Source organism: Pagrus pagrus (assembly GCF_965226575.1).
Source record: "Pagrus pagrus genome assembly, chromosome: 20".
NCBI classification, from domain to species: Eukaryota; Metazoa; Chordata; class Actinopteri; order Spariformes; family Sparidae; genus Pagrus; species Pagrus pagrus.
The window spans coordinates 14,285,469-14,310,858 of record NC_140207.1 but is presented as its reverse complement, the minus strand read 5'-3'; the positions used below and the strand labels follow the sequence as shown (position 1 = coordinate 14,310,858).

General features: G+C 40.9%; 2 protein-coding genes across 3 annotated transcripts; both read right to left on the bottom strand.

Moving 5' to 3' along the window:
* Window positions 1-631: 631 nt before the first annotated feature.
* slc51a (solute carrier family 51 member A) lies at window positions 632-9,576 on the bottom strand. Its single transcript, XM_084339963.1, has 8 exons — window positions 9,328-9,576; window positions 5,792-5,943; window positions 5,591-5,664; window positions 5,174-5,332; window positions 3,051-3,162; window positions 1,445-1,591; window positions 1,056-1,161; window positions 632-927 (listed from the first exon to the last, which is right to left on the bottom strand). The coding sequence occupies exons 1-8, from the start codon at window positions 9,401-9,403 to the stop codon at window positions 779-781; spliced, it is 975 nt and encodes a 324-aa protein (XP_084196089.1). The 5' UTR covers window positions 9,404-9,576; the 3' UTR covers window positions 632-778.
* Window positions 9,577-13,306: 3,730 nt separating this feature from the next.
* zdhhc20b (zDHHC palmitoyltransferase 20b) lies at window positions 13,307-25,083 on the bottom strand. 2 transcript variants are annotated; one of them, XM_084340362.1, is made up of 14 exons: window positions 24,957-25,083; window positions 23,225-23,251; window positions 22,758-22,852; window positions 22,530-22,650; window positions 22,366-22,435; window positions 22,193-22,225; window positions 20,585-20,705; window positions 20,021-20,056; window positions 19,634-19,766; window positions 18,804-18,930; window positions 18,489-18,578; window positions 18,241-18,353; window positions 18,092-18,139; window positions 13,307-16,756 (listed from the first exon to the last, which is right to left on the bottom strand). In XM_084340362.1, exons 1-13 carry the CDS (start codon window positions 25,072-25,074, stop codon window positions 18,096-18,098), a joined length of 1,128 nt encoding a protein of 375 aa, XP_084196488.1. In that variant the 5' UTR covers window positions 25,075-25,083; the 3' UTR covers window positions 13,307-16,756; window positions 18,092-18,095. The 2 variants fall into 2 exon arrangements, with proteins under 2 accessions (XP_084196488.1, XP_084196489.1); XM_084340363.1 differs by lacking the exon at window positions 20,021-20,056.
* Between the last annotated feature and the right edge of the window lie 307 nt (window positions 25,084-25,390).

The following is a 25,390-nucleotide window of genomic DNA, read 5'->3' as shown; positions in this document are numbered from 1 at the left end:
GACAGTGAGAAACACAGTCTTCACTTAGAAACTATTTTCAAAGAGGAATACCAAGGACAACAAGCACCTGAAGATCGATATCAGCAAAACTAATAAGCTTTTGGTGGACTACTGTTTAGGTCTCACAGTCTCCTAAGATTAGTGTCACCATATAAGTTTCTGACCAAATGTGAAATATGGTCACAATCTCTCCTTCTGTGAGTTACAGCATTGAAAAGAACATTATGATGACACACTGAAGTTAAATATAAAATGTCATCACTTCATCATTTTATCCTGTTAGACATTTGTGTGAATTCTTGTCATGATTAGTGTTTAAATTCTAGAGTTGTGGCCATAAACATTTTTTTTTTAGGTCACAGTGATCTTGACCTTTTGATCTTTAACCACTAAAATCCGATCAGTTCATCCGCAAGTGCAAGTGGACATAAGTGCCTATTTAAAGACATCTCCTCGAGGTATTTCTGAGATATCACGTTAACAAGAATGGGATGGACGGAAAGGTGACCTGGACCTGGCCACGGCTGTCGCCAGTGCTGAGGCATGAAAACCAAATTGAAAATTGTCCTGTCAATCAAACAGTTTTGGAGAGTTTGCAAATCTGCAACCTGCAATGAACACACAAGATAAATGTGCATATAATTCACATATTTATTCATATTTTTATATATAATCTCTTAATCAAATACATGCAGGAAGTACAAATGACACATTCTCTCTCTCTCTCTCTCACACACACACACACACGCACACACACACACACGCACATTCAGAGTTCTCATGGGGATTCAGATAGGACACCCAGCTTTGTGTTTGCGTTGTCGTCGGATTCTTCCTGGGGTAAAGGATCATACTGTCGGCGATACAGCAGACGTGTTACCAGGGTGATGATGAACATCTCCAGGATCAAAAGCTGCTGACTCATCACTGTGGAGACAGAAGGTAGACATGGATTCAAAAGGGGACCTTTCATTTCCGGGTTTGTGACTGAATGAATAGAGGGATGTATTGAATCATTGTTCATCATTATATATATCAGCTGTATGTTGACTCACTGTATCCTCTGGCAGGGGCGGAGAAGGGCGGAACGCAGGCGATGGTTCCTTTCAAAGCCAAGATGTTGATGATAGCTGTTTGTAGCTGGCTCAGCACAAGCACCAACTACAAACACACACACACACACACACACACACACACACACACACACACACACACACACACACACACACACACACACACACACACACACACACCGATTAACCTTGACAAACAGAATGCTGGAAAATCCTGTAAAAACATATGACAGCCATACAACCTGATATTTTATTAGAAATGTGTGTTTACCGACGGCCAGCCATATAGAGTTATTCATATGGTGTGTAAACAGCGGTTTGTGTGCAAGTGTCCTTCTCATGTGTGTTTAAAGCGCCTCTTGTTCTCTTACCTGGTACATGGCGTACTTGGGGATGATCTTGATTGAACGCAGGGTGATCCTCAGGTGCATGAACATGATCGCTACAGGCCACAGGGCTATGATCGTCAAGATGCCCACAAACGGGTTGATCCATATGGCAGATCCGTAAATGGTCAACTGAAACATGGTCACACGCACACACACAGTAGAGTCAGGAAGTTAGCAAAGGCAATGAACACTATTGTTTACCCTCTTCTTTTATAGTATTTTTACAATAAGTACTTATTATTTAGTTTCTTCTGTTAAACAAGTATTTCTTTGGCAAAATAGGGAACCCTATATAACACGCAAAAAATACATGCATAAGCAATGGCGGACTCAGGATACTTGAGGGGCAGGGGCGAAAAAATTAAAAAAAGTTACCAGCTGTATGCAGTGGGGCACCAGCATGCAGGGAGTTGTAATACATTTGACTGAAAGGGCACCCTAGACGGCACTTTATCACATTTTCTCCAGTGGAGGGGCACCCTAGTTCCTTTCAGGTCCATGCATTTACATTCTCATGTAAATATGAAGCTATGCAAACATCTAACAGTCATTGTTTACGTCACATTTACAAGCTAGGGTGTGGAATAACCTAACCTAACCTAATTTCGGATGCTGAAGAAAAGTGCAGTGAAGCGTGGCATGAGGAGAATGTTGCTCAAGAACCAAAAGAAAGAGATTAATGCTAATGTTATCATGAAGTGAGACTGCGCCAGGAATCTGTTCACACTGCTGAGTCAAGCGGCAACATGAACGTGTCTGGAAATGACTACCAGCTTCAGCTAAACGCTAATGTAATGTAACATTCTCCCAGTGACAATGCTGACATGCCGATTTTTAGCATCTGTAATATTTACTGTAACATGCTCAAAATCTACATTTACCATGCTATGCTAATAATTGCTAATTAGCACTAAACACACATAGGAGCTACGGCTGGCTGGTATACACTGTAATAAAGGGAGGAAGAGAACTGTATTTATGTTGTGCCGGTACTCTGTTACCTGTTGAGTCATGTAGCAACATGGACATGTTTTGATCTGACTACCAGTTTGATCTATACGCTAATGTTAGGATGCCAACATTCTTCCTGACAGACAACTAGCATGGCTAATAAAAATGGTATTGTATTTCAATGAAAGTTGGCAGTGTGTTTCCAGAGAAAGGATCAAATGAATGAGTCTGAAATGATGTGACTTGACTCTTGCTGATGTGATTTCATATAGATTCATGTTTAAAGTAACTCTGATTTGAAAATAATTCATTAAACAATCATTCAGCATTGACAAATCACAAGCCAACAGTATCCTGAGGATTTTCTCCTTAGTCAGACAAAAGTTACACATTATTCGATCATGATAATTGAGCACCGTTATTATTAATTGCTCGGGAGACAGAGCATACAGTTATGTTCATTTCTATCTTTCTAATTTCTACAACTGCAAGTAAACAAAGATAACATTGGCATTCTGGTCCGTAGCGACGCACTTAATGACTCATTTAACAGTAAAAAGCTTGGAAAATACTTGGCACAAACAGCGATTAGGGAGACATTAACATGGGAATTTACCAAGCAGCATTATTAACTCACATCACTCAGGTTAAAAGTCCCATTGGTATAGAGGACAATGGAAAGGATGGTGAAGACAATCTTCAGGACTGCAAACTGGAAGGAGCCGAGTTTGAGCAGGAAAAGAGTGCGCCTGGAGTTGGAACAGAGGAAATTATTTTAGAGACTGTAGAGTAGCCCCTGATGACAGAAAATGGTTTTAGTTTCTAAATTTATCATGTAAACGATTATAAGTCTGTTGTTCAATTCCCCATTTCCCTCAACAGGACCTGGATTATTACCGCAGGATGTTTTGGACAATTGAGACAGACCTTGGGCCACTGTATTGGCTTCAGACAAGTCAATATTGGAAAGTTCTTTAATGTGCAACAACAACATTTACAGCCCCTCTGAGGTGCATTATACCTTCTACATTTCTTATCAACACAAGTGTTTTCCAAAGGAGCACAAATGATCCTGAAACTAAGTTGTTGATGGGAAACTGGGCCCTGCATCAAAGGTCTGCTTAAAAGGACTGTATCTGTACTCAGTTAATGAATCTTAAGCAGTGCATAGCCATACAAATATGCACATCTGTTGGTTGTTGCATGAATCCTGCATGCAGATAATTTTGCATTACATAAACAGACAGTACCTGCAACAGACAGAAACACACAACAAATAGTACATGGCAGAAACACAACTGTGCAGACTCAATCTTTAATTGCGCAATCAACTGTAACATTGCAGCGAGTCTGTACTCAGCAGGAAAGGGGCATGATGGGATTTGTTGTGCTACGGTACACATGCCTTGAAAGAGTTGAACGGCCAGGAGTGTGTTCAACCTGCAATCAGAGAACATAGAACACTCCAATACCATAGGCACAGAAGATTTCTGAGGTTATGCAATCTTCAACAAGCCAAAAGCCACATGAAAGACCTCCGCGCTCTAGCCTGACCCCTAAAACAACATGTATTTCGTATAGCCATCATAGACGCTGCACAGGACCTGTACTTTATTAGCATTGCAGGATGTATCGATAGCCACCTCAATAATTTTGGCAAAAACACTTTTTCACCTTCTTTTAGTAAATATGCAGCAACTGTTTAGCTTAGCTTAGCATAAGGACTGGAAGCTATAGGGAGCAACAGCTAGACTAATCTTTCTTGTGTCCATACGTCAAACCAAATCTGCTAGCACCTCTGAAGCTCATTTGTTAACAAGTTATAACTTTTAATCTGCACAAAAACCGGTGTTAAAGTGTAAAAAAACGACAATTCGCCAGAGCCACGCTAGCTGTTTTCCTTTTTCCAGTCTTTGTGCTAAGCTAAGCTAACAGGCTGCTGGCTGAAAACAAAATAATCATCTCAGTAAAAGGGATTGTTTAAGATTAAATTATCATTCTGGTTTATTTCAAAAATGGTGTATTTCAAATAAATGTAGTGTTGTGGCTACATGTCTTCTGCTAACCTTGCACTTGCTACCTTTGTTGTACAGATTCAGGTAAAAAGGACTATATCGAGGCACTGAAACCCAATCAAAATGCTCTCTCTGTTCATAGCATCTTTCAAATAGAGAGAGTTTCAACTTTATGCTAAGATGCAGGTTAATGAGAAGGTTAGCGTCACGACATGTCTGTGTTAGCTTAGCATAACAACCGGGAGCTGGGGGGACACAGCTTGTTCAAAGGCTAAAAATTACAGTACACCAATTCTAGGCAAGCCATTTTCCCTTTTAACAGTCTTTGTGCTAAGCTAAGCTAAGCTAAGCTAACTTCTGATTACAGCCGCTTTTTCCATGGTGCCCGATTTCCATTCAATTTAAATCAAAACCAAAAGCATGAGCAGAAATGAAAGGTTAATCATGTTCATTAGAAACAAAGATATGGTCCTATGGCAATATTTACACTTGTGACTGTACAGTTGATACCAAAACTCTTGAGGCTTAATGACGTGATGAAAATACTCTCTCCTGCCAAGGATAATAGGATCAGATTTCTAAAACCACATGAAGCACTTTCTGCTGTAATCAAAACAAACATGTGCTTCCTGCTGCCCAGTGTTCCTCAGAAGCTATTCGCACCTGGGGTGTTGTTAAGGATGAGTCGTGTTCATGAAAAAAGCTGGTGGTACCCATTATTCTAACCACAGACTGGAGCGTTTACCGTGTGATAGCGACGAACGGCAGGCAGAGGCAGCAGCAGCAGCACGGCCCCGTGCTGATCTTCAGTTTATGTTCCCTTGCTCGCCTCAGGAAGGCCTCGTCGCCACCCACCTCCTCCAGCATCAGGATCAGGAACTTGAACACCACGACGGCAAAGTAGCTACAGAGAGATAAGAGGAGAAGAGACGGGTAATTGGGAATAAGGAATGAGGTAAGGAGGGACGGGAAAAAATTAAAGCCATGAGTCCCACGCATATTACACAACAGTATCACTGTTTTCTATAAAATTCTCTGTATGTTGTGAAGTTCAAGTTTCCCCTCTGTGATTTTTTACTGCGGGCCTCTGTGCGTAATAACACACAGCGCAGCAGGCGATGAAAGGTGAGAAAAAGAGAGGCAGAGAAAAAGAGAGACCCACCAGGCAGAGGTCATATCAGTAAACATGGTGGCTCTGGGGATCCACATCCCCAGACAAGACATGGTGGCAATCACCTGAAAAACAGAAGGAGGAAAAGGAAATGAGAAGATATCCGACCAGCAACCGTGCATTTTCACATGAAATGGGTGAAATCGTTGTATAAGGTGTTTCCGTATACAATTTTCACAGTGTTTATCTTACCGGCGCGGCCCCATTCACCCAGACGATCACACTCTTCTTATTGTTGGGCACATTCTTATAGATCCAGACGCACTCCTCTAAATAGACCAGCATGGACACTGCCGCCATGAAGGTGAGCGCGGAGTACAGGATGATGCCAAAGATGTCCAACTCTGGAGGGAGAGGAGGGAAATTACAACAAATTAGCTGCACTCAAATCTGAGCTGCGATTCCGGACCCCCAGGATGTTTTTCAGAAACTAAACCTTGATGCCATCTTTGATTGTGAAGAAAATGATCTCATATTGTATTTATGTTGAGAATTCCCCAAAGCTTTAACATGTTTTTTCAGGCAGGCTGAATAAATGAAGATAAAGAGTGTAACATGTCCTGACTAGACTTGAGTCTTGACGCGTGTAATAGCTGACTTTCTTACCAGGAAGGAAAGGGGATGGTGGTGGCATGACAGCTGTGAGACAATCGTTTGATTCTCGTTTCAAACAAACAAAAGCCACCGTCGGGAGATTTGCAGACGTCTTTGTGGCAACAAAAGCGGATATTTTTAACACCCACCCCAACACTAACACTAACCAAATGGTTTTTGTGCCTAAACCTAACCAGATCAAAATTGAAAACTAAAGAAATGTTAACTTTAACCTATGTGTGGTTTGTAGAAAAGTACAATGTCAGCTTTTATTTTGGCGAGTGGGTTGTGTTTGCCATATTTACCATCTTAGTTTTATATTTTCTGACACTGGAATGCCATTACTTTTACAGCTATTTCGCCATAAACCAAAGTATTAAACAAACTGAAATTTTTTTACAAGAAGATCGCACTAGACAGGAATGTGCGTACCAGATTTCACTGCAATCCATCCAATAGTTGTTGTTTTTGAGACATTTCACTCAAAATAACAACCAATGCCAATCTACTGGGAACAAAACTCTTTGCCAACCCATCAATCAGTTGTCAAGTCATTTCGAAATTGCACCGTGTCACATGCCATTATAATTGAGGCGTTGCGGTGCTACAGAGATACTCTGGGCCAATCTCCAGAGGTGAGAAAGCATGCTTGTTTTGTTAAGTCCCAGCCAAAAGTCATCATTATTATTATTATATTTTAGATATTCTTTCAGTGAATTACCATTCCCACTATTCTAATTGCAGTATCTGTCAAAACAATAACAATATGATTCTTTATTTAAACATCCGTTCAGCTCTACTTTTGGGATCATTCATGTCTAACCGAACACACATAATTCTTATTTATTACTTACAGATTTCAGTCTGAACCAAAGAACAAACCAACATTGTCATCCTTTGAGTCATGCTGCTAAAGCTACATTTGCACGCGAGTATCGTGGGAAAATGAACAGTATAAGCTATGGAAGACTAATTTAAAGTGAAAAAGTAGCTCTAAAAATGTTAACTTAAAATCATTTGAGCTAATAATATCAGCAGGTTAAACAAATATAATTGTTTACCAAAAATTGGAGATCCAGATTTAATGGGGTTAACAAAATACTGATGCATTTAATGACCTGCGTAAATTCTGTGGAGTCCCTTAACTGTGTTTCTTTGAAGTAAACAGACTCAACAGTTATTTTCGGCTCATTATGAGGCAATGAAAGTGAAAACAGCAACACAGCAAATGAAGAAAAAAGTTAATTTCTTTTTGAACCTGGAAAACAAACAGATGGAACATCCATCGATTCACTGAGGGTTGGGCTGTGCACAGCGAAGGAGATAAGCTGGAAGGGTGCCACTTGCGGGAATAACTGGAGATATTCATCTGCAGACGCACCTGGTCTCAAGTGAATTCCTTCAGCAGATGTTTCAATCACAGACAAAGAAAGGTGATGACAACAAAGCTGCAGCGATCCGATAACAATGAAAGTGGGAGGAAAATCTAAGTGAGTTGTTTTAGTATGTTGCCCGTAATCCTGAGTCATTAATTCTCTGGTAGGCAAAAACACACACAAACAATCCCATTTAATGAGGGTTCCTTCCTCTACTCAAACTCTTTCTGTCCTTCTGTGTTGTGTTAGTCCTGCTCTTAACCATCTGACAGCTAAGCAGCGACACATGTGCAGTGGTTAGCGGTTGACTGACAAAGCTGGTACAGATGGTACTTGTGAGACCTTAAAAGTTTTACGAGTTTGGGCCAAATTAATTGGGCAAAACTTGTGATGGTAAAAACAGATTTTGAGGCTGAGGCGTATGTTTAACACATACATATAACATTAAGAAACTGCTTTAACAAAAACATCTTACATTTGTGTTTTGTTTTTGAAAGAACCGTGACCAGGATATGTGATAATCTGAACATTAAACAGCTGAACATGTATTTGTCAGCGCTTTCTGAAGGACCCATCGACAGCCACACTATAATAAATAAAAACATAATGTATGCAACTTTATGCACTATGTGAATACATTTTGTGGCGGACGCTGCCACCTTTCTAGCTTCAAACAGTATTCTGGGAACCTTATTTTTCTCTGAGAACAGCTTGTAAATAAATAAATAAATCTGAGATTGTATGATTACCTCGTTAATATTGTGAATATGAAAATTCTGGGTTTGAATTTCCTATCAATAAGTATTAATTACCTTTTTTCTTCTTTTTACTGTACTTTCATTCAAACTATTTATTACCATACATACAGTGATTTACTACGTTAGGATTTAAGTCCTGGAGATATTGCTTCGCTCCGGCCTATTTAAGTGGATTTTCTCGGCAATGCTGCAGATGTCGACTCCTGGAAGTGTTTTGAGACGTGAAGCGTATAATCCAACGGGAGTCAGCCTAAATAGTAATTTACTATAATACCACCGCCACCCTGGTGAAATGGATTAATGGATTAAACTTGTTGAAAAGTCTAAACCTGAGCTCTGAGCTTTGCCTGAACACGCGGCCTTATATTTATTTGGCAGTTTAAATGGAGGCTAGTCTTTTCCATCAGGGAACTTAAAGGGGCACTACGAATAACTTTAAACATCTTTTTTATTACTAATACAAACTCAGACATATTTTTTTTTTCCATAGGTGAATAAACAAACTGTTATCAGAGGAAAATAAGGTCCCAGAACACTGTTTGAAGCTAGAAAGGTGGCAGGGTCCGCCACATATAAACAAAGTAAAAGTAAAAGTTGTCCTTTAAGGTCAGTTTGTTTATTCAGTTTTTTCAGTCATGAAAACAAAGAGAGTTTATTTATTTAGTTTGTTTAGGCATAAAAAAAAACAGTCAATGAAGATTTTTCTCTTCTAAAAAAAATGTCTTCCACAAAACTACATAGTGCACCTTTAAGAGGGATTCAAGGGTGCCCTGCAAACATCTTGAGAAGGAGCGTCTCTCTTCTATCACTTCATCCCGGGGACTGAGGTGCTGCTGAGGGGGAGCACACCATCCCACAGCCTCCCCCATAAGGTCCCATTTAATCCGACCCACTGTTACCACATCAACCCAGTAAACAAAAGTGTGATCGCTCTGTGCCGGCAAAACGCAGATTTTGGATTTCAGATGTGGATCTGGGGTGCCAAAACCGGTCTACTCACTGAGGATGATGTCGATGGCGAGAGGAGGTTTCTGCATACAGCTCGGGTGCATAGTTGGGTCGGATCCATTATTCATGCTGGCTGCTGTCGGCGGTATTGTCTCTAGTTCCAGTTAAATGTCAGAGCCCGTGGCTGCTTCCACCCGCAGAGAGACGCTCGGTGCGTAAAAAAGTCCTCACTCTCCTCTCCAGAGATCCAAACGACGTCCTCAAACTTTCCACAGAGGGATATCTGCACCCCCAAACACTTGTTGCGCTCCCTGGACCCGCCCCTCTTTCCCGATGTCACAGGACAATGAGTCGTCTGCAAAATCACCACATCCTGGGTAATTGACGTAAAAACGTGGGCAGATTGAAAGGGAGGATAATGGGGAGGATTTTTTTCTTGCCTTTCCTAACTTTTTTTTAAATTTTTTTTTATTGTTAAGCATGATGCAGCTATGTGTGATTTATGAAGAAGAAGAACAAGAACAAACTTGTATGAGTCAGTCATATTGGTAATGAAAAGTCACTTTTTCTTGGTGGTCTGTGGTGAAGTTTCATCACAGAGGCAGCCTTGGTGAGCACCATTTATTTCTTTTTCATTCCTTTAAGCTCTCCCTGTTATCCAAAGAATATTTCAATTTCCTGTGACATTTCTTCACCTGTCTGGAGGCAGACACAGCATCTCCTCTGAGGGGTGCTGATTGCACAGAGACACAACATTCAAATATTGTTTTATTGGAAAAACTCCAGCCAAAGTCTGGATGGAGCCAGAGGCCATGAAGCCACTGACTCCATCCAAACCCGGTGGGAGGAGCGGAGAGTTTACAGAAGTTTGTGTGTTTGTGTGTGTGTGTTACTGAGGAGGGGGTGTATCTTAGGACTGTGGACCCGTGGACAACCCATCACATGCCCCCACGTTTCCACAGCAACGTGTGCAGGGCTGTTGTCATGTGAGGCATTTGCTGCAAATCTTTTTGCCCCCTCGGCTGCGTTTGAGTGCTTTTCCACGGCGCTGAGAGGCCGGCGTGGAGCCAAACATAGCTGAATTACACACAGTATTCTGTAATCTCATCTCATTAGATGCCTTCCACATCCTAGTCTGACTTTCTTTGATTTCAGTGAATCTTCTTCTTCATATCCACAGATGTCTTCATTTTATCTCATATCCAGCTCGCTGTTGTCGTTTTATCACACCAGCCTGTCTGATCAGGCAAACTTGGCTTCCAGAGGTTAGGAACAACTGAAGGGCATTGTTTTCGCCTTCGCTCAGAGATCAAATTGGTTCATCCTCGAGCTGCATGTGCAGACAAATTTAAGAATTACAAAAGATGACTAAGGGGCATGAAAAAAAACAGCCATTAAAGAAACATCCCCGGGACAGTATTGCACCTACAGAGTACAACACAGCACATGTGTTACTCAGTATCGACATGTTTCCCCGTTATGACAAACTATGAGCTCTCTGATTCTCGCCTTATATGATCATTGAATCACTTGAAAGTTTCCTGTTGGCTCTGGCTGCGTCAGGGCACACCTTCACTTATATTTTTGTTGGAGGCTCATAAAGGATTTGTCCAGACTGGCCTGAGGTTTGAGAAATTAAACGGAACGAGATCCCAAGATTCAAGATTGACACTTTCAGGAGGCTTCCACCCTAAAATAAATCCTTATTTAATTCCAGTTTCAGTATAAAAGCATAAATGTGAACAATCTATTCTGGGAAAGTGATTACAGGAACAGCTCGTGAGAGCAGTCATGTTGATGTGACTGAGACATGAGGCTTGTCTTATTCACATCTGTGAGCCAGACATTCATTCAAGTTCAAGTTGATGCAGACTTAAAGTCAATAGACTGGAAAATGTCATCTGATCACACTCCGCATGGAAGTTCATACACTCGTCTGCCAAGGGACACTGCTGGCTATGTTTGTAGATACCTCTGTTTCCATCTAGATCACTGTTTAATGGTGGATTTTTCCCTTTAATGGTTAAACCATCCGAAGGTCTTTTCGTGAAACCACGGCTGCTTTGGCCTCGCGGACGTTAAACTTGTTTGGCTTTAAACAAGTCCCTGTTTACTTTCCCTCAAAACTTGACACCGAGGTCATTACCTTGAGAGCTTGTAGCTAACGAGTGTATGGCCACACCTTATGACACACATGCGCAAGAAGCAGTCGTGATCTGTAGCTTTTCTTTCTTTATCATGTAGGGTTCCTGTTCAGACTGTTTAATAAAGATAAACTCGCTTTTGTTTTTCTTCATTTTCCACTTTTAAGTTTTAAAATCAGGAAAGATACTGTACACAACAATACAGTAAATCCATTGCATCTGCAAATGCAGCACTATTTCACCACATCTTGGCATTTACATTACTTATCATGTGCCAAATCATGCTCTCATAGCCTTGTGCTGTACAGATGTGATGAAACAGGCGTCTGTTCTGCCCCTAAATGCCTTGAATATGATTTATGAACAGCCATGTCAGGCGTCTTTGTAGTGAAAATCGAAGTGAAGAGGGAGGGATTCAGAGAGGATGAGCAGAGCGGTCAACAAGTCTCAACAGCAGAAGTCAAGGGCCTGGGTGTCAGACAGATAGCAGAGGTCGAGGTTCATCTGGGATCCTGAATCTCAGCTCACAGAGATGTTTGACTGCCTTCCTCTCCTGTGAATCAATTTGTGCCTGTTCCAGCTTTGTGTCTGAGCTCCTCAAAAGCCCCACAGATAAGCTTACTTATCTAAATCACTGTCTTCTCCTGATAGCACAATCTGAACTGAGTTTACTTGCATCAAATTACGTTTCACTCCAGGAATGTAGCAATCGCCGATTCTGATAGTGAGTTGCCTTTATCTTATGTTGACACTGTCCTTTTGTTACGCTTCTATAAAACACCATATAGGTTCTGTATTTTTGATGTTTTCTACATTCAAGACCAGAGCCACAATATCTTGTGTCCACACAGTGGGTTTTTTTTATTCGCCCCTTCATCCGCATGGAACGGGAATGAACGAGACGCAGATATTTGCCACTGTTGATCTTGCATATCGGTGACTGTAGCCTCACTCTACTGGTGGCTGAGGGCGCTGACTGTATAGGTGTGACATCACAACCTTAATGGAAGTCCAGAGAGGCACAGTTTCTGAATACAGGCTGTATACAATTCTCTGCGAGTGTTTTCATACTTTTAAAGTATTTACATAGCACATAGGCCTGCTTTATAATTAAAGAAAAAAAAAAAAAAGGTATGGGAAACTAATTTTCTAAAACAAAGGACCTTTTCAGGGTAACTCCACTGATTTTACACATCAAAGTCTGTTATGTAAGAATTGCAGCTGTAAACATTAAAAGAAATGAAAACCACAGAATGTGAAGGAACAAAAGTTTTCATGTTATGACATTGATGTGAATTTAAAACTTAACCATAAAGTCCAAAGAGCGGGCTGTGTCAGTACTAAGTGAGACAATGATTACCGAGAATTGCATCAAACAACACCACAAACTCACTCTACATGATAGAAACAGCTGTAAACTTGGACATTACCGAGTCTGGTAGAGCAATGACAGACATCCTGAAATCGCTGGCTCTCCCTCCAACGTGAATCGGAAAGTTGCATATAAATAACAAAATGAAAATTCCTGAACGATTGTTATTTGGTTATGCTTACAGAATAGACCGTTCTTTAACAGATATTCACATGTTGAGATACATGACATGCCACTGTTAGTCAGTCACCCTCAAATCAGTCAATTTGAGGGTGTGGAGTTACAAAGAAATGAGCTGAGCAGACAGACCTACATAGCCCATTCCTTATCTGTACTTGAGGCAGCGCCAGGCTACATTTACTACATATGGTTGTCGGTTGCATTAAACTATTGCTCTGTTGAATTTTGATCCTTTTTATTGCCCATTGTGAGTTAAAGTATTAGTGCTAAATGGGTGGAGTGCCCCTTTAAGTTTGTACCTTTAATCATAAAAACTGATGAGGGCAATGTTAGACTGGAGGTTTAAAAAAACATTTATTGTTATTTTCACGTTAATTGTGTGGAGGCATGTACTTCATTCACAAAATAGGAACAGTAAAATTAATCAGACAAGAAAAATATATATGTAGTCTTTTTCATACATTATCAATATATATTTACACACATTGTAAAATAGGACATAGTAACAAAAAGAAACCAAAATGTAGCAATAAGCAAGTTATGATAGGCTACATCTGCAATATGAATACAGATGTAAAATGTTTTTGTCAGTCTTAAAAAAATAATAACTGAAATCAGACTGAATTTTTTTTAGATCCTTTCTCCGTTTTCACAGGAGTTTTTATGGCTTCATTTATAAGACAAACCAGAGTAAAGCTAATTTAAAACATGACGCACCTAGCAATAGTTGAAAAACCCCACTGTCTGTTTTAACGCCATTATCCCCGTTATCACGGTAAACACATTTTTACAGAAGTTAGGCGCCATGCTTTTGAGCATTAGTCAGACGTTATGTATGTACACACACATGTAAAAATCTCATGGCTGCACAGAAGCATTTCTCCCAAGACGACAATATTACAAAAGAACACTCAAGTAAGCATTACAAAATACACACGCGCACTTTAGTTTCGAGGCCAAACAGCCCAGAGAGAGAATATAGGCATTTTGTAAAACAACAAGACGACAGGTCCAATGTTTCAGAATCGGTGGCAATAGGTGACAAATTTAACAAGCCAGGCTCCTCACAGATACATCGATTTTTTTTCTTTTTTTGTCTTTTTCTTTAACTGTGTGAAGTTTTAGAAAAGATCTACTCATGATCAGACCACAACCTTGGCTTGGATCGTGATTTCTGACAGCAATTTCATTTGCTCAGTTGAGATGAAGCCACAGTGTGATTCTGATACTTGGCCACAGTGAGCATAATCCATACAATATCCTTCAATCACCTGTTTGTAAAGAGTAATTATAAATAAATTTTGGGCTCAAAAGGTCAAACATGATTGGAAGTTTAAAACTTAACCATAAAGTCCAAAGAACGGGCTGTTTATTTCCTCCATCACGTCGCTGTTCCATCTGTGGTACATTCAGTACTAAGTGAGACAATGATTACCGAGAAATGCACCAAACGACACCACAAACTCACTCTACACGATAGAAACAGCTGTAAACTTGGACATTACCGAGTCTGGTAGAGCAATGACAGACATCCTGAAATCGCTGGCTCTCCCTCCAATGTGAATCAGAAAGTTGCATATAAATAACAAAATTCCTCGGAAAAAGGATGTAACTCATTCCTGAACGATTGTTATTTGGTTATGCTCACAGAATAGTCCATTCATTAACAGATATTCACATGTTGAGATGTGCATGAGTAATTCAAATCTAATTTCTCTTCCTTTACCATCACAGATGTTCAATACTGATACAAGACGAGAGCTGCAACGACCGCAAAACAATTTCCAACTATTTCCGTAATCAATTAATTGTTTGAGCCATTTTTTAAGCAAAAATGTCAAACATTTCCCGGTTCAAGCTTCTGAAGTGTAAGGATTTGCTGCTTTTCTTTGATCCTTATGATGGAAAATGACGAGTCTTTGGGTTTTTGACTGTTGGTTTGACAAAAGAAGCAATTTGAAGATGTCACTTTGGGCTCCGGGAAATAGTGGTTTTTCGTTTGTTTGTTTTTTTTTTACATTTTATAGCTTAAACAATTAATCAAATAATCGTGAAACGAATTGGAAGATTGACCAATAATGACTATAATCATTAGCTGCAGCCCTATACAAGACACGCCACTGTTAAGTCTTACAAAAGCCGAGGATCCTTTAACAGTTGGAGGTCACAACACTGAGCTGACTCCCACAATACATACTGAGTAGACAAGGTGAGCAGAAGCTGTAGAGTAGATCAGACGGGTTCAATTCACTTTCATCTCAAATTAAACATGGATGTTAGTACAGGACGAGAATGCATATTCATCACACATTATGAAAAGATTTAATTCTGCAGAAAGCTGCACCTGAAAGTGAATTGAGCCCTGAGCCACATGTCGATCAAGTTCAGGTAACAGGAGCACTGTCGCCACCTGCTGGTGAGCACTGGTATTGCAGGGACATCATGGCCCACGACAGGCAGGAGGGACAGACGAACCTTGTGAAAAATAAATATATCGCCACAGCGACTGGTGAAGAGAATTTGGTCATGATGACATTGGCCAGTGAAGATAAAGCTAGGATGTTGTAAACACTTCAGGTTCAGAGGTCAGAGCTCCTGACAGGTCAGCCCTTATTTGGCAATGAGTGTTGGTGTCTCGGTAAAGGTTGAAGCTGTAGAAAAAACATGATGCAGACATTGTGGGAATCACTGATCGGCGTATGACGCAATTAGCTGACGCTGAGAGAGCAGGTAGAGACGGACGCTGCACATTGCACTGTGTGAAATACATCTCCCAGGTCAAACTGTCCATTTAGAAGCAGCACGTTTTAACACACGTTGGCCACAAAAACACATAAAGCAGATTTCTGTTAGTTCGTTAAAAAAAAAATAAGAAGAAAAAAAGACTGCCACTTCAACTGTTAAACACATTCACACGCACGCACAAACAATACGCCATAAATCACACGATCATCCAACATCCGTTAAACCCAGGATGTTCTTTTGGACATGATAAAAAGAAGCAGCACGCTGTTTGATGGACATTGATAATCTACAAAGTGCAAATGTGCCATCTTGTGCTCTGATATCCAAAACACGCCATCCAAAACCCAGCTACAGTCTTCCCTGTGATGCACTGGCCCAGTCCACTGAACCGTGCAGTGAGAGTCCTCTGTAAGATAGTCCGGGTCTTGGTGGGAAACATCCATCTGAAAAGGTGCGGACCACAGATGCGCTCCAACCGTTATGAGTTCAAAAAAAAAAAAAAAAAGTCACGCAGGTAAACTGATCCATCTCCGCGATGTACTGCCTTTCTTAAAACACAAGGGAGAAATGTTCAGAACAAAAACACACTGCTCCAGCTCGTCTCCCACTCTTCACTGCAGCTTTGTGCCAACAAAACTGAGTCCTGGTGCGACCAGGACGCTTTTGGCACAAAAAGGATTTATCATTAAAACATAAAAAAGTAGCTCACATTCCCTCCAGGATTCTGATCATCAATAAATGCTCCGGTTGAGAGAAAAAAAAACAACAACAAGGAAATATGTATAGAGTTGAATGTGTGACTGTTAGCATGAGAATGTGTGTGTGAGGGACCCAGTTTGTGTCACATGTCCTGTGGGGGTTGATGTGAGAACTGCACTGCATGCGATAAAAATGCCAATGCCATAGATGCATTACGGTGCTGCGATGGGCAAAGGAAATGCATTTCCATATTTACTCTGAACAGGTCGATGGGGATGAGGTTGCGCTGGGAGACTGTTGCGTTGCTTAAGGCTTCGTATTAGATGACTGAGGAGTTTCTCCTAGGGCAAAGAGACAAAACAAAAGATGATTAGCTACATTACTGTTCCACTCAATATTTATTTAATTATGAAATGGGAAATTTCCATATAAAAAATTGGACATCTGCACACAAAAACTACACTGGGTACGGTGTATGCAAACACAGGGTTTCTGCAGGTTTCAGGTGTTGGCACGAGTTGGACCTTGCCACTCTTACCATTAGTAAGAGTGGTGTCACAAAATGCTGCTTTATCATAACATCAGTTTGTATAGTTTTCAGACCATGAATGTATTACAGGCTACTGCCACCTGGTGGTATGGAAAAGTATTTCCTCTCACACAGGCACAGAACGTATCAGCTAGTTTGCTGTCAGCTGTAGTCTTTGCGGTGTGTTCAAGTGCAGCTTGTTGGTAGAGATACAGGTGACGTGAGGCAACATAAGAGTCGGCCTTCGTCGCTGCTGTTACTCTTTGAAACTGTGATGAGCATTTTTCACAACTTTTTTGACATTTTATAGACAATTAATGGTGGAAATAATCAGCAACTTAACTGGTAATGAAAATAATCGTTAGTTGCAGCTCGATCGACATTAATGCTGGCAAAAAAAAAGGACAAATGATACAAGAGAAAATTGGAGTCGCAGAATTACTAGCAAAGTGAATAAACATACTCACATTCATCATGAATATGAAACTGAATATGACTACATAGAACCGTGTGTATGCAAATGTGATGTGTGTGTGTGTGTGTGTGTGTGTGTAACAATACTGGGGGATGGCAGACATTTGCTGGTGGCTTGTGGTGTCAGTTTCACATTATTCTGATTTCCGATGTGACTCAAATGCCGTCACACCCAAAGTTCCTAATTTAAGCATTTTCATGCAGTTTCATCAGGTCTCAACCGAGCACAAAATGCGCTGTTCTTGGGCCAGATCTCATTGAATTTGTATGTACCCACATTAAATGAAAGTAAAGTTAACAGAAAATATTCTCTTCTAAGTCATTACATCTAGAAGCAGCTATTTTTGGATGAGAGGAAATGCCATGTTAGCCAATTCACCACATGACAACACACTAGCTCCAAATGCAATTGCATTAGTGGTTAACTGCAATTGTGGTCAGTGTGTCCTTGTTGGTTTCATTTTGTAGTTTTGTAAGGCGCATTTGATACAAATCAAATGTGATACAAATGTTTCCAAAAACAATTTACAAGCAATACTTCATACTTTATGTCGTAATCCAATCATTGTGAAGACCTGTCAAAACTGTATGCAAGAGACTTTTACTTTTTAAAAAGGACCTGCAGAAACCCAAAAAACATACAGACTGACTCAAGTAGTTTACACTTATTCACCTGGTTAGGACTCGCTCTCCACGGAAATCGTGATGGTGTCACTTTCAGCTGTGAAGCAAGGAGAAAGGGTGATGAGGTGACGAGACACCAGACAGTGGGTTGTTAATGTAAATTCTGTCTGAAATATTATCATCCCTGGTACAGCTCACCTGACTTGAGGGCGTTGTTAGCCAGATGGTCTCCGGTGTTGTTGGCGTGCTGGTCGTTGCTCAGGAGGCGGTTCTGGGACTCGCTGAGGGGACTCACAGGGACATCAGCAGCACTGGAAACGTACCCATCACATAAAAAGAAGCTAAATGAATGGTGCATGCACATCCATAGCACCTTCACAAAACATAAATCCTTTTCAGAGCCTCACGTCAAATAACATATCTTTTATCGGCATGCGATTTATCACCTTTTATTGGGCTCTGGTTGCAGGGTCACTGTGGCCTGCTCTACATCAGCGTTGACCAGCCGTGTTGGGAACGTCAGACCGTCTCCTTGACTGTAGTAAACAAGGAAGAAACTCAGGATTAGGTGCAGTCAGCCTGCAGGGCAACAAACTGCAGCAGGGTTGGAATTTTTAGATTCGTTTTCCTTTAGCTGTGCTGTACATTCAACTTAACAAGGCACAAACGTCATTATTTAGCTTGAGGCCAGTGTTAGTAACAGCACTCCAAGAGAATCTGTCTCTGTCTTCTATGTTCAATTCTACATTTGTCTCCTTTACCTGGTGAATACGGGCAGCAGCCAGTACTTCTTCTGGTCACCAAAGACCTGAGCGATGTTCTTCCGGAAACCCAGAGAGAAGCCGTTCTTATCAGAGCCCGTCCTAAAGACTGGGGCTCTAAACGCCTCTGCAGAGAGGGAGGAAGAGAAATACACACGTAGTGTAATTTTCACATCTGGAAATTAATTTTCTTGAACAGTACCTACATCTAAGATACTTGAAGACACCCTAAAAATGTGTTGAATTAAAAATTAGTTAGTGCTGGATAAATACCAGGGATTGGAATGAAGTAGTGTTGTAACTTACACTTAGTTTCATTATCTATTCATCTGTTGATCATTTTCTTGATTAATCAATTAGTTCTTTGGTCTAGAAAATGGTGAAAAATGTCGATCAGTGTTTCCCAAAGCTAAAGGTGGTTTTGTCCACAAGCCAAAGATATTAATAAATGAAATCCAGTGGTGGAAAGAGGACTGAAAATCTGTACTGAAGTACGAGTACAGTAACATAACATGAAATATCATCCAATCACAAGTAAAACTAATGGTATAAAAAATACTTAAGTAAAAGTACAATGTACTCTTCTTTAAAACCCTAGTTTTTACCATTGATGTTTAATGCATTATCAAAAGCAGGCATTCAATCAAAAGGGTTTCTGTTTCTACAATCTTCAGTCTGTAAGCCTCGCAATCCTGTACTTTTAAAAGTAACTGGGTAGAATCAGAGTCAATTCTCAATTCAATTCTCATCCCAGGTAAAAACATACAGAGATGTGTTTTTGAACACAGGTTAAATATCATAAAAACACCTGTTGAATGAGTGTTTGTTACCTATAGTGGACCTGTTCTTCCCTACAAGCCACAGGTGGTAGCTGAAGAGGGACAGGATGCTGATGCAGAACATGGCCGCCACAAAGAAAAGGAACAAGACGTGGAATTTGGCGTGAGTGTCCGGCAGCTCGTTCTGGGCGACGTGACAGAGGAGGAGGAGAACAAGCGAGAGAGCAAATCAATGACAAATCCACTTTGAGGATATTTATGGAAGGACAGAGAAATAAGAGAGAAAGAAAAAAAAAAGAAAGAAAGGCAGAGTGATAGAGAAATAAGACGAGTGTTATGTGAACCACGTCACTGCACGTCACGCACGTAACGAGAAAAACCAAGGCAACGATGGTGAGGCGGTTCAACACTAAAGGCTTTGGAGGACAGCTGGGTTACCTTTGGGCAGTTCTCTGCCGATTTCCTCCGGCAAAGCTTTAGTACAAACAGAAACGAGACTGGTTAGCAACACCAGGAGAGAACAGGTGGGAGGGGAGGAAGCACTTAGAGATCAGCAGGCAAACACAAGTAAAGGCCAAGTTGGGTGAAAGGGGGGGAAAAAATGAGAGAAAGAGAGTGGGTGAATGTACAAAGTGTGCCCAGAATGAAGCGAACAAAGGGATGAAAGAGGGAGCGATGAGAGGAAATCGAACAGCTAAGGAACAGAAAAAAAAAAAGAGGAGGAGGTGTTTTGCGAGCGCATGAGTGGTGTGACTGATGGTTCCGATAGTGGAGAGGGGGGAAAGAAAAGGGAGAGATCAGAGAACAATGACCCAGTGTGCGAGAACCGGGGATAACAGAGGGGGGACACAGAGAGGGGAGGTCGTAGGGTGAAGGGTGAGAGAGGACAGAGAAAACAGAGGAGCAGCACAGCTCAGCACAGGAGAGGTCAGCACCATGCACAACCAAATCAGAGGATGCTCATCGAGATCCAGATACGTTCTCTACATGCGGCATACTCACTGTCCAGAACTTTATGAAATACTGCAGTACGGTGGCTGCAATGAACAAACAGTACACCAGCGAGTAGGCCAGGAAAAGGATGAAAAACTTGTAGTTGGAGAATCCCACACAGTTGTTCACCCTGGAGACGAAGAAACACGTAAAGGTCAGGTTTGACATCACTTCCTCTGATTAGAAAACTTATCAACGTGAACTTTAATAGGGTGTGGTTGGCCCAATCCCAATGTCCACACTCACAAAACTCAAAGACCTTGAGGCGTGTTCCCGGTAAGTCTGTGAGGGTTTAGGGCTGTACCGCTGTCAAAATTTGAGGGCTCGCTCACAGCATTTTTGAGCCCTTAATGCCTGTAAGTCTGTGAATTACCCAGTTTCCCATTTCATAGCGTTGTGATGTTAAAGACATGGATACCAGGGGAAGGTAAGGGGAAGGTCACAACCTTAGATCTCACCTTTTCTCCTATTCTACTACTTAAATCACTAAGTTTGTTAAACGACTAAAATGAATACACTACTGAAAAATTATGGGACTTTCCCCCCTGAAACCTCTGATTAAATGTTTGTAACTGTGTACATGTGTTCTCCTGTTTTCACTTTTTATTTATGCCTTTTTTTATTTTAAAAAGTCAAAAACCCACCAGGTAATGTAATATTTCGCAAAGTGCTTTCACATTCCCATTTATACCATTTAGGGCCCTAACAGCCTCTCGCAGTCAAGCACTTAGCAGGTGACGTCAGGCAAGTCTGTGACCTTGTGAGGCCATCAGGAGACATTGGGATTGAGCCTTCCTCTCATGGTTACAGGGCGTGAGAACAAAACCCATGTAGAAGTTGTTTGTGAACAGTTTCAGCAATGTCATGCTTGAAGATGAAACACTGTCATTACTATTATAACTAATGGTCTTAAAAGCCGGTAAGAAAAAATTAAAATAGTCAGAAATCAGTTTAGTCTTGGTTGTTTGTGTTGTACTTTTATGGTGTGAGGAACTGCTGACTTATGATTTATTTCCTTATGCTCATTAGCGCGCTTGAGACAATGATAAACACTGTATGTTTTGCCATCTGAAAGTGTAACTGATATTTTTCAACCAGCTTTTGTGTCCGAGTGACTAACAGAGACAATTGTTTTTAATTGTTCCAGTATTGAGAGAGAACGCTGCATCCCCCTGCTATGAAATGGACTGCAATGTAACCCCTCTAGGCAATCATGCGTGTTCACTTAAAGTGTTTTTACCATTGACAGGCTTGGATTGTGATTCCAAGTGTCTGACAGTGTTATGGAAAGGATCCCCACAGAGATGGACTTCTTTGTTAAATAATATGATTTTTGTTTTAGCAGAAACAGCCGCTCACCAAAGCCACCAGACGCCCTTTGCAGAAACAGTGATTTTATCCTCATAAAACACACTTCATTAAAAAAATTGATTGTCTTTCCACCGTTCGAACAAGTCATTCATTCATGCTGGACCAGTTTCAAAACTTGTTGGGGGAATGGGGGAAAAAATTGGGTCCAGGTTCCAAATTCTGAGACAACTAAAGGATTTGATGAACCAAATATGCACGAACCATTCAGGTGTCTTATGTACAGTATATCTCTTTGGTCATACATACCAGGGACAATGGTGGTCCATCTTCAGCACACACCTGCCACATAGGGCAAGAGAATAGGAAAAGAAAATAGTGGACAGATTATAAAAAAAACATTAGAAAAGATTGATATAATTTGAAAGTGTGGGAAACAAAATAATATCACAGTTTGTCTGTAATAAATAAAGATCTCTTACATGTCGCACGCGGAGCAGTGGTGACACCGGTCTGGCTTGATAACTTGACAGCGGTCACAGTAACGAATTGCTGCATCGTGTCAACACAACAGGCATCTTGTTATTGGACAGCTCCAACACAGAGACAAATTCATTTTTTACACTCACACACACACAAGGTGTACCTCCAGCTCCTGTGCGGGTGTATAGAGGCAGACTGGTGGCAGCCCGCCATAGGATCTCTTGCTGGGACTCTGGCCTCTCTTCCTTCTCATAGCGCTCCTTCTCAGCCTTGGGCAGGCAAAACTGGAGTAAAAGAAAAAAAAAAAAAGATGTTTAAGCAATCATCAAGTTGACTTTATGGTAACATGGAGGGTGCAGGCAGAGCGGGCTTGTTTTGGAGAACCGGGTACCTCTTTGGAGGGGTTGGCAGGCTTGGTGAAGATGGTCTTCCAGTAAGACCATACAAACATGATGAAAGAGAGGTGGAAGAAGATCAGGTAGACGACTGGAGGGAAACATTAAGCACAGCGTCAGGACCAACAGCTTACACTGAAGACCAGCACCATAAGAAAGTTTATACAAAAGGAACTGCTGCTGTCACTTAGAATATAGAGAAACACTGTACATCTACATACTAAATTAATGAGAGAGGAAAGCTACTGCTGAATGAGGAGCTTCTGTGCCGACCTCAGCACTTTGAGAACGGATGTTTTCTGTGCCAGCCTTTTTTTTTTTTTTTTTTAGCCAAGTGTGCAGAGCATATTTCACCAGACCTTAGAGAGATTATCCTGATAATTAGCAAACTGGCTCAGTTCTGTTAACTTCCATTCACAAAATGTATTAGGTAAACACTCCTTTGATTCCTCAAGACACTTACTCTTCTCTCCTATACTTGGGATGGTGACTGGAAGAGAAAAAACAAACAGACAACAAAAATGTTAGATAAGAAAGAAAATGCCATCCAAACAGTTATATACAGTGACTGATTAAAGTTAGATCTGACAGTGCGCTTAACATTTGGATTAAAAAAGCTTTATCTATGGGGTCTTAAGATAAATTCACAAGTCACAAATTGCTATAAGGGATACGAATAAGATGAAACAAATCTTTGTCACAAAATCATGCTGGTGTTTAACAACTTTTCTCTAGCTGACAAAACAATCTAATCACATGATCCAATTCAGTGGCTTTCAGTCATGTGACACATTCATCCTCTGCAGACAGAGTTTGCCCAATTGCAATTTCCCCTTCATCCAAGCACTTTAATAATTTCTTGTCATCCTTGCTAGGAGACTGTTTCCTCATCAGCTGTTTCCTGGTTCGTGGAATGAACTTTCAGTCTCGACTTTTGAGCCCATGCGGGAGGGACAAAGCTCATAAAGTGCTATGACAAATGGGAATTATTGTTTTTCCTTGTTAAACAGTGACTGCTTTCACCTCTTCAGGCACAGAAAAAACCTTCAGATCAAACAATCCAAGGAGGAGAAGATCACTGCTCATGACTCCTGAGTAAACTACACTACATATAATCTGTAACACTGGGATCACAGGCAGGTAGTCTTATTTTAAAAGGTGCACTATGTAGTTTTGAGGAAGGCATTTTAATCAGAAGAGATGCCTACACACACTAAATCAACAAGGTCTCTGCGATTTTGTGACTGAATAAACTGAAATAAACAAACTGACCTTAAAAAGGACAACACAATTTCTTACTGTTTTACTTTGTTTATATGTGGCGGACCCTGCCACCTTTCTAGCTTCAAACAGTTTTCTTGGGACCTTATTTTCCTCTGAGAATCAGTTATGGAAACAAAATAAATATTTTTTGAGTGTAATATTGTAAATATTAAACTTGTGTTTCCCCTCTCCAGTATGACATAATGTCCCTTTAAGGAAGCACAAGCCAAACAAAAAAAAAAAAAAAAGGATTGGGAAACACTAATCTAGTATTCTTGGATGGGATCCCCAGACACCAACTGTATGTGTGTGTGTATATAGGAGGGGCACATTTTGTATTTTCAATTCAAACCCTGACACTAAATCTTGTGTGAAAAACTTCAGGAACTCAAGCCACACACCGTCCAGACTTTACAAATTCATTGTGCCCCTCAGTTTAGCTGTAATATCACATTTTCTGTCATTTTTTCAGAGAAGTATCCGAGCCAAATCAACGCTTTACCCGTGCCAGGCTAATCACCAATGGTCTAGTTAGAGGGGAAGTGTTGATGTGGACAGCCAGCCAAATACCGTTTACTTAGCCCTTTTTTTTCCTCTATTCTCCATCCGCGACAGAAAAACAACACACACGGGCAGCGGTATTAACACCACCGGTGAAAGTTTTCCCTCGCCCCAAACAAATTTACCATCACACACGACAACCCGAAGCGATGGCAGCTAACGTATAATTAGCTGTATCTAGATTTGGACGGGCTTGCCAACACCATTGTTGAGCTGCAGTCCATTTACTTCCTGCTGGCCAGCAACGGCAGCGGCGGCGGCAGCAGCAGCAGCAGCAGCTGTGTGTTTGTGGACAGCTCAATGGAAACAAGCAGCGGGGGGAAAAAAGGCTTTAAAAGAGGCGACGAGGCTGCCGCAGGACGGCTACTTACATATACAAAGCTCCACCACATAAGCGTAATACGACCAGCAGACGACCAGGGCGATAAAAATCACAGGTATCCATGCTAGACCCCGTTGACAGCATCTCAGTACGTGTGTAGGCGCCATCTTTCTCCCTCTAAAAGGAAAAGGGGGAAAGGGAGTGTCGACGTGTGACGTCACTTGAGCAAAATGAGACTGGAGGAGGTCTGAAAATATATAAATATATATTTAGGAATTAATTAACGTTATTCATTTGAATAAAGGGTAGTCATTACCATATATACACTCGTTATAAACTCAATAAAATACATGTAATATTTCTCACTAATGTTCCTGTTACTACAAACTTCTTGGGCAAATTTTAGGTGTAGCTCTTTCAACGTATCACGAAAAAATGCGTTAAAAAATGAAACCTACATGACTTTACATTTGATGTTTATTA